Consider the following 16,621-nt stretch of genomic DNA (forward strand, 5'->3'; position numbering starts at 1 on the left):
AAAATATTCTAAAAAACCTAATAACAATAGATTCTAAAAATAAATCCCAATATGCTATCTAATATGTTATGTAATTGTATTCTTGTTAATAATATTATTGTTATTATCCATTTTAAAAAAAAGGGAGGAAAAAAAATTCAATAGACCTATAAAACTTTGTGTACCCAATAGCTAAACCTGCAGCAAGGCCTTGACAATATATGTAAATTGATTTCCAAGTTACTCCACCTTTTTTCAACAAAAAAAAAAAAAGTTACTCCACCTTTTGAAGAGTATGGGTTTTGGTGACGGAGTATTGGAGAGAGAGAGAGAGAGAGAGAGAGAGAGAGAGATGTTTGTCCATTCAAAAAAATGTTCTTCACCAAAAACTATGTGTTTCACACTCTTAAAAGTCTCACCACCCAAAATTTCCCACGATTGTTTTTGTGGTGGGTCCCACTTTTTAAAGTATGCGGCCAAGCAAACCAGGAAAGGTCGTTTTGTGCTTCCGTTATTATAAGGTATTAGGTAACAACCCCAATAACCTGGTTCAAGATTGGAACCAGAACATTAGACATTTATCCTGGGTTCAAAAATATCACAGATAAATTCCAGTTAGATATCTCATAAATGCCAAATGCTGATAGGTTAGTTGGTAGTGCATCTATTTTGCGATACGAGATTTATTAAATTTGGATAAAAATAATGAAGTTCGGTGGATTTAGACTAGTAATTTAGTAACATTTTAGACTCATTTCGGTAAGAGCTTAAACAAAATCATACAAAGTATTTGAGAGACTTCAAGCGTAAATTAGAGCCCTACGTAAGACATGTTAGAAAAAATAAACTAAATTCTTAATACTGTGTTGTGGGAGGATTCGATTATCTAAACTCTTCGCTGATGGACTGCAACCCATATCACGTTAAAAATTTAGCTAAAATATAGTTATCATTTTGAACCCAAAACGACTGCTATGTTCGCTTTCAGCACAGATCATTTCCAAGTTTGAATTCGACGATCAGCGTAATCTATAGTGAGTATAACAAAAATGGAATATAGCAAAAATGCTTATAAGAGTCCGGGCGATTGAGAAATGAAAAATCCTAAACCGTTTTTTTTATAGTACAGCCGTAATTGGTTTTCCATTTTCGGTTCTGGGTTCGAGGCCGACTACAAATAACGGTGGTAGTGAAAAAGAATCGAACCTCTTTAAAATCTGTGGGGGAGAGAATTTTGTTTTCTTTCTACTTCTTCTTCTTGTCCGGCAGCGGCTTTCATCTTCTTCTTCTTCTTCGATTGGATCCAGCGATCTTCCGGTGAACAAATCAAGTCTGAACTGTAAATCTCAGTTTATCAAAAATGCATGTAACACACTTGCTCCTCGAAGAGCCTATCAGGATGGCTTCCATTCTCGAACCATCCAAAACTGTAACCTCTCTCTCTCTCTCTATTATGTCCTCATTTGGAGTTTCTTCTTAGATGTTGATTTCATAACTCGTTTGATATCTCTGTTAAAATTGATATGGATTTTGAGGAATATAGGTTAGTTGATTTAGGTCTACTTTGATTTTTTTCTATGATGTTGATTTTAAGATTTGTGATGATGAATTTTGCAGAACTTTTACTCTGCAATGACAAGAATCGTCGGAACACTAGGTGCAAAATCGAGATCTGTTGAGGTTATTTCTGGATGTCTCAAGGCTGGGATGTCTGGTACGATTTGCTCCATCTCTCTCTCTCTATCTCTCTTTAGTATTGTTTAAAGTTGAGTTGATCGGATTTCGGTGTTCCTGAAACTTTTGATCTTATAACTTTGATGTTGGTCTATTGTATAGATTGGATTTTGATTGTGTTTTTGAATTCATTTTGTGTTAGTTGCACGGTTTGATTTCTCGTTGGGCGATGCTGAGTATCACCAAGAAACTCTAGAGAACTTGAAAGTTGCTGTCAAGAGTACTAAGAAGCTATGCGCTGTGAGTTCAATTTCTTACTTTGTTTTCATTTGTTTCATGTCATGCTGAGATCTTGGGGTTTTAATGAATTCTGGGTTTTGATTCAATTTTGATTTGCTTCTTTGAATTTTCAATGATCTTATTTCGAAGTTTCTATTCAGGTTTAAGTGAACATGAATTGTGTATTTTTTTTCCAGGTTATGTTAGATACCGTTGGAGCAGAATTGCAAGTTGTTAACAAGAGTGAGGGACCAATTTTGCTTAAAGCTGATGGATTTGTCACTCTGACTCCAGATCAAGATAAAGAAGCAAGTTCAGAAATATTACCCATCAATTTTGATGGACTAGCTAAGGTTCGATATTATATATAGAGCTCACGATATATGTTCTTCAGTCAAGTTTGCTGGGTTTTCATTTTACACAAATATTTTCAGTATATGTGCTTTTGGGTTCAGTATATTTTCTTTTGGAGCAATTTTTCCTGATTTTTATCAATTAAGGTTCTTTTGTTATTCAATATTTTCGTAATTGATTCCCTTTGAAGTGTTGTCGCTTTTCTGTAGTTATCGTCTTTACAGTACTTTGCTTCTCTTTTACATTTCCGTTATTGAATTTTATTATCGGTGTTGCAGGCAGTAAAGAAAGGGGACACCATTTTCGTTGGCCAGTATCTTTTTACAGGAAGTGAAACGACATCTGTTTGGCTTGAGGTGAGCTGATCTTTGTTAGTTAGAAGTTGTTAAAGTTGGAGTTTTAGTTTGTCAAGTTAGGGAAGTGAGCCTATTACCGAAGTTAGATGCCATCATCTTTTATTCCCTTCGGTTAATAGGAAAATAATCACTTGAAATTTAAGTCACTTGAGGTAAGAGTAAGTTTAAGCTGGAGACCACTGGCTTTAGGCTTCTCTATCAACCTAAAGTTCTTGTGCTTTGTTGTTGATTGTTGTTAATCCTCAAATTTCTTTTGCAGGTGTCTGAGGTGAAAGGGGAAGATGTTGTTTGTATTGTAAAGAATTCTGCTACTCTGGCTGGGGCATTGTTCACTTTGCATGTTTCTCAAGTTCATATTGATATGCCAACATTGACTGACAAAGATAAAGAAGTGAGTATCTATATACTATATGTTACAAATTTCGCTTATTAATGATCTAAGAAATCATCTTATAAGTAGGGCTATCGAGTTTTGATTTTCAGTTTTCCATTATCTCAAATTTGTCATCTCTTTATCTATTACTCTACTAGGAGCTGTACTGTTACATGAGATATTGTTCAATCTCTGATTTCATATTAAGTTACCCCAAGGCACTTACTTTGTTGTTAGGACTATGAAGTTATGTTTACCTAATTTTTTAACTGAATTCGTTCTTCAGAACATAAGCACATGGGGAGTTAAAAACAATATCGACTTCCTCTCCCTATCGTATACGCGGCATGCGGAAGATGTTCGACAAGTAAGTACTACTTTGTGTCACTATCTGTAGGTGGCTCTTATTTGTCTTTTGCTGCACCTGTGTAGGTCAATTGCTATTTTAAAAAGTTATCATACTCTGGGACCACCATTAATTTTGGATACTAAGTTCGCTGTTCACTTGAAATTATGATTAAGCTATACTCCCTATAGAGTACTAATCCCTCTTGCTTTATCTGTAGGCTCGCGAGTTTCTCTCAAAATTGGGTGACTTGAGTCAAACTCAAATTTTTGCGAAGATTGAAAACGTTGAGGTGATTTACATGGAGATTTAGCTTTCTTTGCATAATGTTTTTTTTCCAATCCATGGGTTCGGTAACTCCACAATAGTATTCTTTTGTCAGCATCTGGATGTTAACTTGCCCGTTTCTCGCTTAAATATTTGTTGCAGGGATTAACTCACTTCGACGAGATTCTCCAGGAAGCAGATGGAATTATCCTTTCTCGAGGAAACCTTGGCATAGATCTGCCACCTGAGAAGGTCAGAGTTCTGAATTTGAGCTTAAGAAACCCAGTTCCAGTGAAAAGTTATATATACCTGTCCGTATATTTCGTGTTAGCTATCCCTATCACTAAAAGATTTTGTAAGGTTTCTGTGGAGATCTTATTTCACGTAAAACAGCAAATGCCATGTCATGCTTTATGCCCATGTATGGGTACATTGTGCATTTACTTGTCATAATCATTCATTTCAAAAACACGCGTATTGGTCTGGTCACTTGTTTGAAGTGATTTTTCTAAATTACAATGCCCAATAGTATGAACTATATATACTGTATAGTTGGTGATTTACTGATTATTATGAAAAGTTTTGTCTCAAATGAGAACTTCTGGGGTCAAGTTTCATTTCATGTATGTTTCAGGCAAGCTAGTTACCGTTGTCCTTCATTACTAATGAATCTTCTCACTTTGCAGGTTTTCTTATTTCAAAAGGCTGCAGTTTACAAGTGTAACATGGCTGGAAAACCTGCAGTCGTTACTCGTGTGGTAGACAGTATGACTGACAACCTGAGACCAACTCGTGCTGAGGCAACTGATGTTGCCAATGCCGTGTTAGATGGTATGTTGGCTCACTTCAGTGAATAATCACTATCTGTCTGTTCCCAGATCATGTTGACGCGGAAACAATACATTAACTGTGCTATAAACACACTATATTGTTTTACCCTGTCAGATGAGGCCCTCACTGAAAGATCTCTTGTTAACTCTACCTTTAACTTCCAATAAACCTGCACTAAAAAAAGAATACTAGCTACACCAACGAAACCTGGTTTCATCCAGACCTTGTACATGTATAATGTTGGTGTAGGTAGTGCAATTAGATATTAGTTAAACTATTCGGGGTTCAGTGTCATAACGATCAATTTATTGCATTCAAATCTTTTTGTGTCCATTTTCATATTTCTTTTGCGGGTTTATTGTTCCAGGTACTGATGCCATTCTTCTTGGGGCTGAGACTCTTAGAGGATTGTACCCTGTTGAGACAATTTCTATTGTTGGTAAAATTTGTGCAGAGGTAATTTTCTTTTTCAAGTCTGAGTGACCATGATGTCGTCTAATGGTTGTTGAAGAATTCTAAAACTCAAGTTCCAGAAACAGAGTTAACTAACAAGAGGATCCAGCATAGAAGCATGTACAATTAAAAAAAAACCCCAAAAATAAAATATTGTGGACTCATTTTGCATGTTAAGAAGCATGTTACTTTTTTGTTGCAAAAAAGTTCCACTCCTTGTGTCTGTATCCAACAAGTGAACATGTATATCCATGTTCTCTCATGTATAAATATTCTAAGATTAGATCTCATTTACGAGGTAACTATATTTAAATTTTATGCAAGCTTACTTGCATTGTGTTACATGTGCAGGCTGAGAAGGTTTTCAACCAAGATTTATATTTCAAGAAGACTGTGAAATATGTCGGCGAACCCATGACTCACTTGGAATCTATTGCTTCCTCAGCAGTAAGCATTACTATTTAACGACAATCATTGGTTGTGTTATCAGTATAGTTGTCCCTGCCTCCCTGAGCATGTCATCTGTTATAGGATTCGTATTAAAAAATAGTCGTGATATTTTTCTAGGTTCGAGCTGCAATTAAAGTGAAGGCATCCGTTATTATTGTCTTCACCTCATCTGGAAGAGCTGCAAGGTACTTCATGTTCTGTACAAGACTACAAGTTATCCGTTCTAGAAAGTTCTTGTTCGATTTGTTAGATATCATTAAAGCAGTGTGATTTTGCTTCTAGTTAATTGCTCAATGATCTAATAATGGTTCTCGTGACTGTAGATTAATCGCAAAGTACAGGCCAACGATGCCTGTGCTATCAGTTGTTGTCCCTCGCCTCAAAACCAATCAACTTCGTTGGAGTTTCACCGGCGCCTTTGAGGTAAGCCCTTCGAAAAATCACTATCCTCCCATACTCTCTATCCCCCTCTCTAAAGCTAATGATAGTTAATGTCGTCAATTTGGTGGTGAACGAGCAGGCCAGGCAATCACTTATCGTCAGAGGTCTTTTCCCCATGCTTGCAGATCCTAGGCACCCAGTAAGTTCTGCTTATAGACTTACTTCTACATATTAAAATTTTCACATTGCTTAATGATGAAATATCTGCTGATGGTATTGTGACAGGCTGAATCAACAAGTGCCACAAACGAGTCAGTTTTGAAGGTTGCTCTTGATCACGGCAAGGCTTCAGGGGTTATCAAATCCCATGATCGAGTAGTTGTTTGCCAGAAAGTAGGTGATTCTTCGGTGGTGAAGATCATTGAGCTCGAGGATTAGAAGTTCTCTATGTTATTGTCTGCTTTACCTTTCCAAGTGTTTTAAGTTATTCTACTTTGATTTATTTTTGAAACGTCGGTTGAACTAATCTGGAGAAACAATATTACATAAAAATGTCAATAGATTCCAGAGGTTAGAGCGAAAAGATAGAGAAAAAGCCTGGTTACCATGAGGGCGTATTTATGTATTGAAAGAAAACAACAGTGTGTGGTACTGAGGCAGTTCCATGCTCCTTCAGACACTATAATCAGAATTTCTTTTCATTTTATCTACCCGGCTTTCTACAAAAAATTTGATGTTGCTTTGGGAATAAAGAATATAATCTTGGGGAAATAAATTCTTTAGGGAATTCATGTTCTTTTGTATATTCTCGGGGGCATGTTATGTTTGAACTCAAAAGTTAATCAAACATTGTCTTCTAATCTTCATCTTCTCCATCCCTTCACCACGACAACTTTCCAGTGCTACCATTTTGACCACCATTGCCGTCTCTCTCTCATCTCTCTCTCATGCGACTAGAGCAAACTAAATCAACAAACCACACATGAAAAAAATGGAAATCAAAGATCTCCCCCATTTATAAGAAATTAAACCTGAATCAAAATACCACCAAAACTGAACAGACAAACCCTAATTCACATGTGATTTCTCTTGGATTCTACCAGTGAATCTTTATCAACAACATTGATAGCCAACTATAGAGTTTTGATTTCTTCTGGTCTTGCCCTCATTGGAGCTTATGTTAATACTCCACCAACCATGGTCGCTGGTCCGATGCCTCAAGGGTATAAGCTAATGTGGGTTGTTAGTGGCGTGAATGGAAAATTTATCCTATCCAACGTTGTCCTCATTGGCGGAGGTTTCTGGATGATTCCAAAGGCTGCCATTAATGGAGCTTCATTACAACCACAGTTATGGGCATTTCTTATGACCATTAAATGACTTCATTACACCCCCAAATTTGTTAAAATAGTGAGAGAGAGAAGCTGAGAAGATGAAGATTAGGAGACAATGTTTAATCAAGTCAATTTTTGGATCAAAAGAAAAATATACCATCTAAATCAATGTTTCTTGATTAATTTCTTATGCGACCTTTCTATTTCATTGAACTTTTTGAAGAATTGTGTAGTGACAAAGATGAAAGGTAACTTTTTTGAGAGACCTTGCATAAGATATATGTTTTTAAAATGGATAAAAGAACTATCTGAGTCAAATGTTACACGAACAAGCCCCCATATAAGCAAAAAATAAAATCTTGAATTTGTTCCTAAGAGAAAATGTCTTTCCTTGCACCAAACTCCAACAACATTATAGACAAAATGTTGTGGCTTCTCCACATAATAGACTAAAAACAGTGATCCGATATCTTTAAGTCATCTACTAATTAATCCGAAGTGTTCGGATTTTCAACAATCTGAATTCTCCATATTTGGCCTGACGCTCTGTTTAATTAAAGGGTGTCTTGGCAACCACCACTTCAACAACAGCACCCGTGGCCTAATGGATAAGGCGTCTGACTTCTAATCAGGCGATTGTGGGTTCGAGTCCCACCGGGTGTGGGCCAACTTTTATGCTTTTTTTTTTTGTTTAAGAACCTCTTCTAAAGTTTTAACCAAGGAATGAATATATTTCCTTTTGGTCCTGGACTCCTGTTAAGACCCTCTGGAAAGTGCAGGTCAGATTACTAATCCGAGTTGGAAAAGGCGTCCGAGAAATAAGTGGGAAAGATATGCAAGAATTAGGGTTTGTATGGACATAACAAAAACCCTAGAATTAGGGTTGAGCTTTCCGATGACAAATCGTGCACATTACAAATAAAATATGAAAACTGACTCGATGTTGTTATTACTGTGGAAGAATTGGGCATGTTATGATTGATTGTGAACTTAGAGCGAAAGTTAGAGAGGCAATATCGGATCAGTGGTCAGTTGAACAACAAGAGCAGGCTAAGGCATTATTACGACCAAGGTTCATAGATGAGCTGAAAGCTACCTTCAAGCAGAAAATCAGAATCGAGAATGACAGACAAATTAGAGAAGGAAGAACTGGTCGAAATATTAATAGGAGAAGGATGGAGGAACTGGTGGCATCTCAACTGATAGGTGAAGATCAAATAGCCATAAATACAATCTTTGGAGAGGAAAGTTAAGAACATAAATTCCTGCAATCTTTCTTAGAAAAGCCATAAATACATTTGGAGTGCCATTCCAGAGTTATCCTCTATTCGAAATAAAAACAATCGAACATCGACTGAAATATGATATCTATAACTTACTCACGTAATGATACAAGCAATTCTTTTCTTCACTGAGAAATGCTAAAATCGTCTTCTGATCTAAAACTACGCATTAGCTGTCCGCTCTCAGGTTGGGCATAAGGGCCTTTAGAGGGAAGAAAGAACTCCTGAGCGCCCCGGTATATCCCTTTCTTCAAATTTCTAAACTTTGAAGAACCCAAATCTAGGACTAGTCATACCCACTATGTCTTGTATAATCAGGTACAAAAGCTTCCGAAAATCGTAAATCAGCTGGACCAGGACCTAGTATCCCTTTCTCCTGCTCTGCTATTTTACTGGTAATGCCAGTAGAAGGTGGTTCTGCGTGACCATTCTTTTCCTCATCCACCACCACCGTCGACTTCAGATGTCTCCAGTTGTTTCCCTGCAATTCACGCTACATCACCAAAACAACTCAAAAGTTAGATGATGATCACGTTAAAAGCTAGAGAGAAAAAGATGTCTCTAAATCTTTGAACACATTTACTTCTTCGTGGACGTGACTTGTTTCCGCGTGTTCTGGCATTATGGGTGTCATAATAGGCGGAACGATATCTGGATCGGGCTTTTGAAATATGAAAGTTGTATATAACCCTGCAAGAGTGAATATTGGAGATTACGATTCTGAGAATCACGGGTTATGTAATCTAATGATATAAAGATGATGGGTCCATAGATAGAAAGAACTAAGAGTACCTAAGACATCGAATGATCGAGGAAGAAGCCTTCCTCTAGGATCCAAAATATTGGGTCCGGCATTGTGAAGCATACCTGCAAATTGTGCTCTTGATGACAGCGAAAACAAAAGTTCAATTTTTTAAGAATATAAATGAGAGACCAGGAGGGAAAAAGAGAGACGATGAGTGCAAACTTGGTTACCTGTTATCATCATAGAACTCGGTCAAGTTTTGTATCTCTACGTATTCAAGACCAACCTCTCTAGCCAACCTGGTGCGAATATTATATCAATATATTGTGGGCGTCAAAAGAAATCCTACTTCACATTTCAACTTCATATAGAGCAGTACTTTTATTCAAGGCAAGGACGACTCAAGAGAATCAAGGTAGTTTGAAAAGCAAAAGAGAAGATAAGTTTTAACCTGATGAAGCTCGGGAAATGGACCAAGCAGTGGGTCTCGGAGACAGGGTCACTGGCGAATTTCAACTGGTATTTTTTCCCGAATAATGGGAACCTAAAAAATGGAATCACACAATGAAGATGAGACATCAAGAACTCTACAATATGATCAAAGACAGAACATAATGTGTGGAAGAGCTACTGGTTTTTTACTTTTCTTCCTCAACTTCGAAAGTGATCATGTAGCTTTCTGACCGAATGCAGTTTGGAACTACATTGGGTTTCATACCACCTACTTTATTGTGTGATACTTCAACGTTCTTCTGGTACTTTGCCCTATAACCAGACGAATAATCAGTCACAATGATAAGAAACTAGCTAAAGTGTTATTAATACCAAAGGAGAAAAAAAAATAAGAAGCCAAACAAAGCATGGATGTTGATAAGAGAGTTTCAACTTGTTAGAAGTATATCATGATGAGTTGAAGCAGAAAATCAGCACCAAGATGTACACTTTGGACAACTAACAATGAAATTCTCTTTCCTTACTATCTTGAGTTGTGACTAACCCGGAATTCATCCTCTCATTGTCCATCTAAAAAAATATCTGCTAACAAATACCACATGAATCTTATAGTCAATTGTCTATCGAGGTACAGGTGATAGAGGTTAGCTCAGTCATCTTATGAACGCCTACGTTTCCACTCCTTCACTGATTAGTTTAGGTATAATATCTACTATAAGAGCAAGTGGGATCTTAGATATAAAGTTCGAACAGTTTGAACCTCGAGATGTACTAAACCACCAGAGAGAATCTCCTGTATTCACATTTTCACGGAAAGTAGCAGAAAATTAACAAAAAAGAGGACGTGATTTTATTTCAGTTAATCACCACGCACCAAGAAACTAAAGAAGATAGAAAGGAATCCAAACAGAAACCCACAAACAACTTTAAATTCATACCATATAGTGGATGAGTCTGGAGTAATACCGAAAAAATAACCCCCGGGTCTAAGCAAAGATGATACATTTCGAAGAAGACTCCTAGCTCTTTCCTCAGTTTCAAAACACAACTGCATTTTCATTCATTACAAATTTCATACACAATCAAAAGTAAACCAAATGCAATAAGCCAATAACCAAGAAAAAAAAACTTTTTCTTTCGACAAACAAGACCTGTAAATGCTGCAAGCAACAAACAATATCTGCAGGTATACCCTTGTCCTGTAGATATGATTCCAACTTGTCCTGTTGCAGAAACATGCAAAAGATGTTAAAATTAGGGTTTTAGGTGTAATGCCCCATGCCTTAAAAATTAAAGACATTGTCTTTGCTTTCGACACCCACACCCAAGTCCATGGTACAGGGTTTTGTTCCTGGTGAAGGCTTCACGAGCCCACGTCTAAGATTGAGAGTACACACTATTCCCAAGAGATGTGGGACTATTACATTAGGGTTTCAAGAATTGAGCTTTAATGGGGTCTTACCACACAAGGATCAACATTACAGAAATCAACTGGACAACCCTTTTTCTGACTTTCCCAAATATCTCTAGCTTCATGAATCCCAGGAGAGTAAGAATCTATAGAAACAAAACAAACAAATATATATATACATCATTCAACCCTAATCATAAAAACGGTATCTTGTGTTTCTAAAGAAGAAATTAGAGACCTTTTTTTTATATACCTATTCCAATATAGTGACCAATTTGAGAATCATCCCATTTGTTTGTATCAATTCCAGCTCCACAGTACAAGTCACAAACCTAATCATCAAAATTAACACAAAAGAGATCAAATTTTGTATGTGAATAAGTAGAGAGAGAGAGAGAGAATAGAGATAAGGGCAGAGAGAGAGAGAGACAGTGGCATAAGGGGAGACGAAGATCTTGATGAGGGCAATTTTAGCAAACTCGTAAAGTCGATAGTGAGTCGACTCAGTTCTGGAAGAAGAAGCCATGAAAGAGTTCATCTTCTTAGGGAAGTTCTCTGAAATCTGAGTTGGCCAACTCTTCTTCGCCTTTTTCTGTTGGGATGTCTTTAGGCCGGGGGCTCCCTTCAAACAAACAAACGAGTTATGTTCTTTGTGGGGGAGCGTTGGTGGTCAATTTATAAGATGAATTGAAACCTCACGTAGGGGTGTACAGTGTACTCATCCAAGCCGATACTAGTAGTAAGATGTTCAAGCTCGTCTAGTGTCTTTGACAGTTTACTTAAGCTCAAGATCGGCCGAGTAACTGTTAACTTTCTCGAACTCGATTCGTATATGTTTCAAAAACCTCAAGCTCGCATCGCTTTAAGATCGTTACTTTCAACTCTGCCATTTTGATCTCTGTATGTTTCACTAATTGTTAAGAAAACTATTAATTATTGATAATGGTTGGGATCCTTGATGAGTTAAATTCTAATAATCTTTTGATGGTTGGTATTCCATGTACAAGTTTCTTATACAGATACATAATTATGTACTACACTATTATAGATAGTATGTTAAACGAGATGTTCACGAGTAGTTCGAGACACACTAAAGAACGGTCAAACTCGACTTGTTAATACAAACGAGCATGATTTTGGACTCGTGTTAAGCTCGTACTCGTTAATCTTCGAGTTCAACACGAGCAATAGTCGAGCCAAACTCGAGCAACTCATTATATGCTCGATTCGAACAACTTGTTTTTCAAAGCAGTGAAGGTTTTTATCGTCTTTAAGTTTAAGTATCTCTAACTTCGAATTTTCTTGATTCCCATCAAGATAAACATTTTCATAAACCGGACTATTTTTATTGCATGGTTCTTTAAAGTGAAATTGGAATTTATCTTTTGTTTTTTCCTTTCCCTTCACTTGGATTTCTTCCGTTTCATCTATTTTGTCCGGGTCCTCCTTTTCTTCCGAACAAAGGGAAGGGGACGTGTCTTCTTCAGTGGGTCCTTATTGTTTCTGTTTAGTCCATTTCGTTTCAGAAATTTTTTTCTATTTCTACATCTGTTTCTTTTTCACTTTCCCCCTTTCTTTCGTTTCTGAAGTTCCTTTCAGTATCTTAGTGACAATAGGTGACGGTATTCTGCCTAAATAGTAGACACAGGTGATAAATAAGAGAATACTAAGGATTCGAGTCATCCCTAACCTCACCTCATATAAGTGAAAAAGAAAAAAAAACTATCATCGGAATATTCTCACAGTATAATATTTCTGGTCAAATAATGAATTCACTGACAATTATAATTTAAGAAGAAAAAATTAACTTGTTTGTTTTTTTACTCTATAATTTTAAACTTCACCAAAAAAACATGACCATCACCAGTGGCGAAGCCATAAATTTTGTCATGTGGAGCAATTTCAGATACATATGTATTAACATACTCGATGAATCTTCACTTTCTAAACTAATCCCAACATAACATCATTACATATTATCTAATTAGTCATCTCTCTCAACATAAGTGAACAAGTTATCATTCATTCTTTCATACATTTGTCGTTCGATCTTGTAATTATACTAGGAGAGATTCACCATCTCAAGCAATTTGTTTATGACAACATCCATATAAGAAGACTCAAAACCTTCACTTGACAGAATCTCTCTTAACTTAGAATGGTTAGCCCTAACTTGAGGCCCAACTTGGCTATCTTCATCCATTACCCCCTTCACCACATTACACACATTTTCCTTAGTAAACCCCCCATCTTCTTCTCTCCTTTCTACCTCCACAGCGACCTTCAAATCCCCTGCCAGTATTCTTGTATTAAAAAATTGATCTCCTAAATGAGGCATCAAAACTATTTGACAGTCACTCATTAAAGCTTCCCACATTGACCCAAACCCACAGTGGCTCACAAAACATCCAACAGATGGGTGGGCTAATATCTGTGGTTGTTGAACCCAACCTCCATGAACCACCCCTCTGTCTCTAACCCTTTCCTTGAACCCGTCGGGTAATGCCTCGTCAACCGTCTTACAACCCATTGGTGGTTTTAACGCAATGAAAAACGGCATACCCGTAAGCTCAAAACCAAGAACTAGTTCTTGGAATTGGTCTTTTCTTAGAAGCCATTCACTTCCAAATGCACAATATATAACTGATTTTTCTTTGAATACATCTAACCAACATTCCCATTTTCTCTCTAAAGGTTGATTGACGTTTTCAGGTAATGCCGGACCCGTTAAGAGTACGGGCTTTCCATATTGAGTTTCGATGTAGTCACAGTAAATACCTTCGATCTCTCTACATGTTCTAAAAGAGATAATATCACATTCTTTCATCGAATTAGTAAGTTGTTCGTAGAAAGAAAGACCTATAAGTTCGTTCTTTCGAGCAACAAACGACGATATTGTTCGAACTTCATGGATATGAAGCATTAAGGGCGATGTAAGTACTAAGTGGAAAACCAGGGGGAGGTCCCATTAATTGAGTCTCTATATTCTTTTGCTGATCATCATAAGTAGAAATAACCGAAAGACTTTCTGAATAGAAATTTCGTGAAGGGACTAAAAGATAAGCAGTAGAAGCTGCACTAACAACTGTATGGTGAATAGATTTGATACCAAGGGGGCGGGCGAAAGAAGGGACCCAACCAGCGAAATCGTAGAATATGAAATCTGGCTTGAGATCTAGAAGAACGGATTGGACATAATCCTTAGAGAGATAAAATGCGGAGGTAAGAAGATGAGAGATAGAAATGTGAACGTCCGACATGGTTTCTGCGCCTTGGCGAAGGCCTTCGACATGAGGGACGGTAATAGGGAAGAAGGTTATGAGACTGGGATGAAGATTAAGGTGTTCTAATTTGGAGATAGTTTTTGTTGGCGAAAAGAAGGAAACTTTGTGACCATTATCTGCAAATTTGTTAGAGAGATGAAGAAAAGGAGTAAGATGACCCATTGCAAACCAGGGAAGCATAGCAACATGAAATGTGGATCTTTTGTTGCTACTCATTTTTTTGGTTTAAAGTGATTCAAGTGAATGAGTAGTGAGGATACTCTATCTCATTATATAATGAGGAAAACTAGTTCTACTTGAACCCCATGGGAATATGATAAAGCTAGTGCACAATAATGATACATTATTTATACATTATTTTATTGCAAACCACGCAAAGCTTTGGATCATTATTTCGTTCTTAGTGTAGTATGAGAGAAAGTTATTATAAACTCTTCCCCTTTCTTTAATTGTGTGATGAGAGAGAAAGTTATTCTAAACCCTTGGTTATAATTATGATATATGCGACTTTTTTTTTAGCTAGTTCACATCTTTCTCATATTTTTACCAAAACTTCGAAAGATAATATTTATTTTTATTGTCTTTTTTAGCAAGCCATAGCTTGAAATTCAAGCTCTCGACGAGATGAAAGCAAATATGCGCAGGACCGGTCTCATCACTTATAGGGCCCAAAGCCATTTACAATTTTTGGGCCCTCAATGTATGTTCTTTTAACCGCTTTATAAAAAATTGTTAAGAAAACTAAGTTTGTAAGGACTCCAACCCTAGTCAATTTGGTTGTAAACTAGTATATGGACCAATCTACCAACTACACTTTTGTGACTTTGGGCTGGGGCCGCCCTGAATATGCGTTCCTCGAGTTGTTTTGACAATTGAAACCTTGTCAAAAGTGCAAAAATCGCTCCAGTTGAAGTATATTGATTCCAACATGATTTGTCTTATTATAAGTAGGTTTTTTTTTACTTTACCTCCTCAAAATTAACCGGTAATTGAGTTTATCCCCTTCAGGCTTCAGTTATGGGTAATTGGATCTTTTAATTTACTATTTCTGTCAAAACTACAAGTCATGTTTGGCATGTGGGACTATAATCTTAAACTAAATAATCCACAAAAAAGATAGTCATTGATCTTATTCATGACCAAATCAAAATAATAATGTAAGGTAGAAAAGTTGTCACGAGTCACATTAACGGATCGTTGGTCCTAGTAATCACATTTTTTTTCTCACACGCCAAACACCACACTGGTGTTTTTAAAAAAATAATAAATATAAGAAGATAAATTCCATTAACAATTAGGGTTGAGCAAGTGAGGTAAAAAGAACCCTAGTGTAAAAGATCATTTAACACTTATTTCCAAATACTTGGGGTTAGGAACATAAATAGTAGAGTTATTTCCTTTTTGACCCCCTATTTTGTGACCAGCTTCCTTTTTGGCACCCTATTGTTCATAAATTCAAAAAAATATTAATAAAAAAAATAATCCGGGTAATTATGACATTTACTTAAAAATAGGTGAGGTGGAAATATCTTTTTTTTTTTTAATATTTTTATCTTGAAATTAGGAAGGGTAGTTATGACATTTGCTTGAAAATAGGGGTTAAATTTGAATTTATGAAAAATATGGGGTCAAGAAGGAAGCTGGTCACAAAGTAGGAGGTCAAAAAAGAAATAACTCTAAATAGTATTATAAATTCTTATTAAGCAACCTGTGTTTATAAACATGCTTTTCAAAAGTATGACTTTGTGATAGTGTAGTTAGGGATGGAGAATTAGGGCTCTGGTAGGCTAAAATTTTAAATCCTAGTGGTGGTACCTCTTCGAATGCTGTGAGAGACGTATGTCCATTTCATTCTTTTGTTTTTAGATATGTATCAGGGTTTATATAAATGAAATTACTATTACCTATTTTAGGGTATAGGGATTTTTTTTTCTTTTGAGCCCGGACCATGGGGCCATGAAATCCCAGCGACTGCTAGGCCGGCCAAAGATGTCCCTGTCTTTCGTGGGAACCTAATAATCGTATATTACCGAAACCCCAACTCAAGTGTAATTGAAGTAACATTTTCTCTTACAAAACTGTTGGTTCTATTTGTTTCTCAAATACTAATTTAAACCAACTCAGTTCACGGTTTCATCGCCCTTTTCAGGTATCATAAACACATGTAGCGATGTATTTACATACATATAAGTAAAACTATTTTATTTAACAAATGTACAAGTATTATGTATATATATTAGGTAAAACCCGTGCTCATAGGGAACAAAAAGTTTGTCGAGAACAATACGCGTCGTTGATCACTGAATTAACCCTAGATGGGAGTCATTAGGATTTTTGGAAGAAGATGACGACGAATCAAGAAGAGCCC

General features: G+C 36.6%; 2 protein-coding genes, 1 non-coding gene and 1 pseudogene across 3 annotated transcripts; 2 read left to right on the forward strand and 2 right to left on the reverse strand.

Annotated features, from left to right (window-relative positions):
• The first annotated feature begins 226 nt into the window (after positions 1-226).
• On the forward strand, positions 227-6,451 carry LOC147558123 (pyruvate kinase 1, cytosolic-like). Its single transcript, XM_086659666.1, has 16 exons — positions 227-1,408; positions 1,597-1,693; positions 1,856-1,953; positions 2,130-2,285; positions 2,565-2,642; positions 2,902-3,033; positions 3,302-3,382; positions 3,582-3,653; positions 3,791-3,880; positions 4,315-4,459; positions 4,827-4,915; positions 5,264-5,359; positions 5,480-5,547; positions 5,686-5,785; positions 5,883-5,942; positions 6,029-6,451. The coding sequence occupies exons 1-16, from the start codon at positions 1,340-1,342 to the stop codon at positions 6,179-6,181; spliced, it is 1,584 nt and encodes a 527-aa protein (XP_086515792.1). The 5' UTR covers positions 227-1,339; the 3' UTR covers positions 6,182-6,451.
• A 1,216-nt stretch (positions 6,452-7,667) lies between these two features.
• TRNAR-UCU (transfer RNA arginine (anticodon UCU)) lies at positions 7,668-7,740 on the forward strand. The gene has a single exon. It is a non-coding gene; the product is annotated as a tRNA-Arg (tRNA).
• Positions 7,741-8,326: 586 nt separating this feature from the next.
• LOC147558125 (S-adenosyl-L-methionine-dependent methyltransferases superfamily protein) lies at positions 8,327-11,668 on the reverse strand. Its single transcript, XM_086659667.1, has 11 exons — positions 11,400-11,668; positions 11,223-11,301; positions 11,021-11,115; positions 10,710-10,781; positions 10,497-10,606; positions 9,748-9,870; positions 9,557-9,649; positions 9,336-9,404; positions 9,153-9,241; positions 8,944-9,050; positions 8,327-8,853 (listed from the first exon to the last, which is right to left on the reverse strand). Exons 1-11 carry the CDS (start codon positions 11,505-11,507, stop codon positions 8,647-8,649), a joined length of 1,152 nt encoding a protein of 383 aa, XP_086515793.1. The 5' UTR covers positions 11,508-11,668; the 3' UTR covers positions 8,327-8,646.
• A 1,363-nt stretch (positions 11,669-13,031) lies between these two features.
• On the reverse strand, positions 13,032-14,469 carry LOC147558126 (cyanidin 3-O-galactoside 2''-O-xylosyltransferase FGGT1-like; annotated as a pseudogene).
• Between the last annotated feature and the right edge of the window lie 2,152 nt (positions 14,470-16,621).

The sequence above is a fragment of the Eschscholzia californica genome, unplaced genomic scaffold (genome assembly GCF_041429995.1).
Source record: "Eschscholzia californica isolate CP2 unplaced genomic scaffold, dmEscCali1.0.p SCAF_2, whole genome shotgun sequence".
In the NCBI taxonomy this organism is placed as follows: domain Eukaryota; kingdom Viridiplantae; phylum Streptophyta; class Magnoliopsida; order Ranunculales; family Papaveraceae; genus Eschscholzia; species Eschscholzia californica.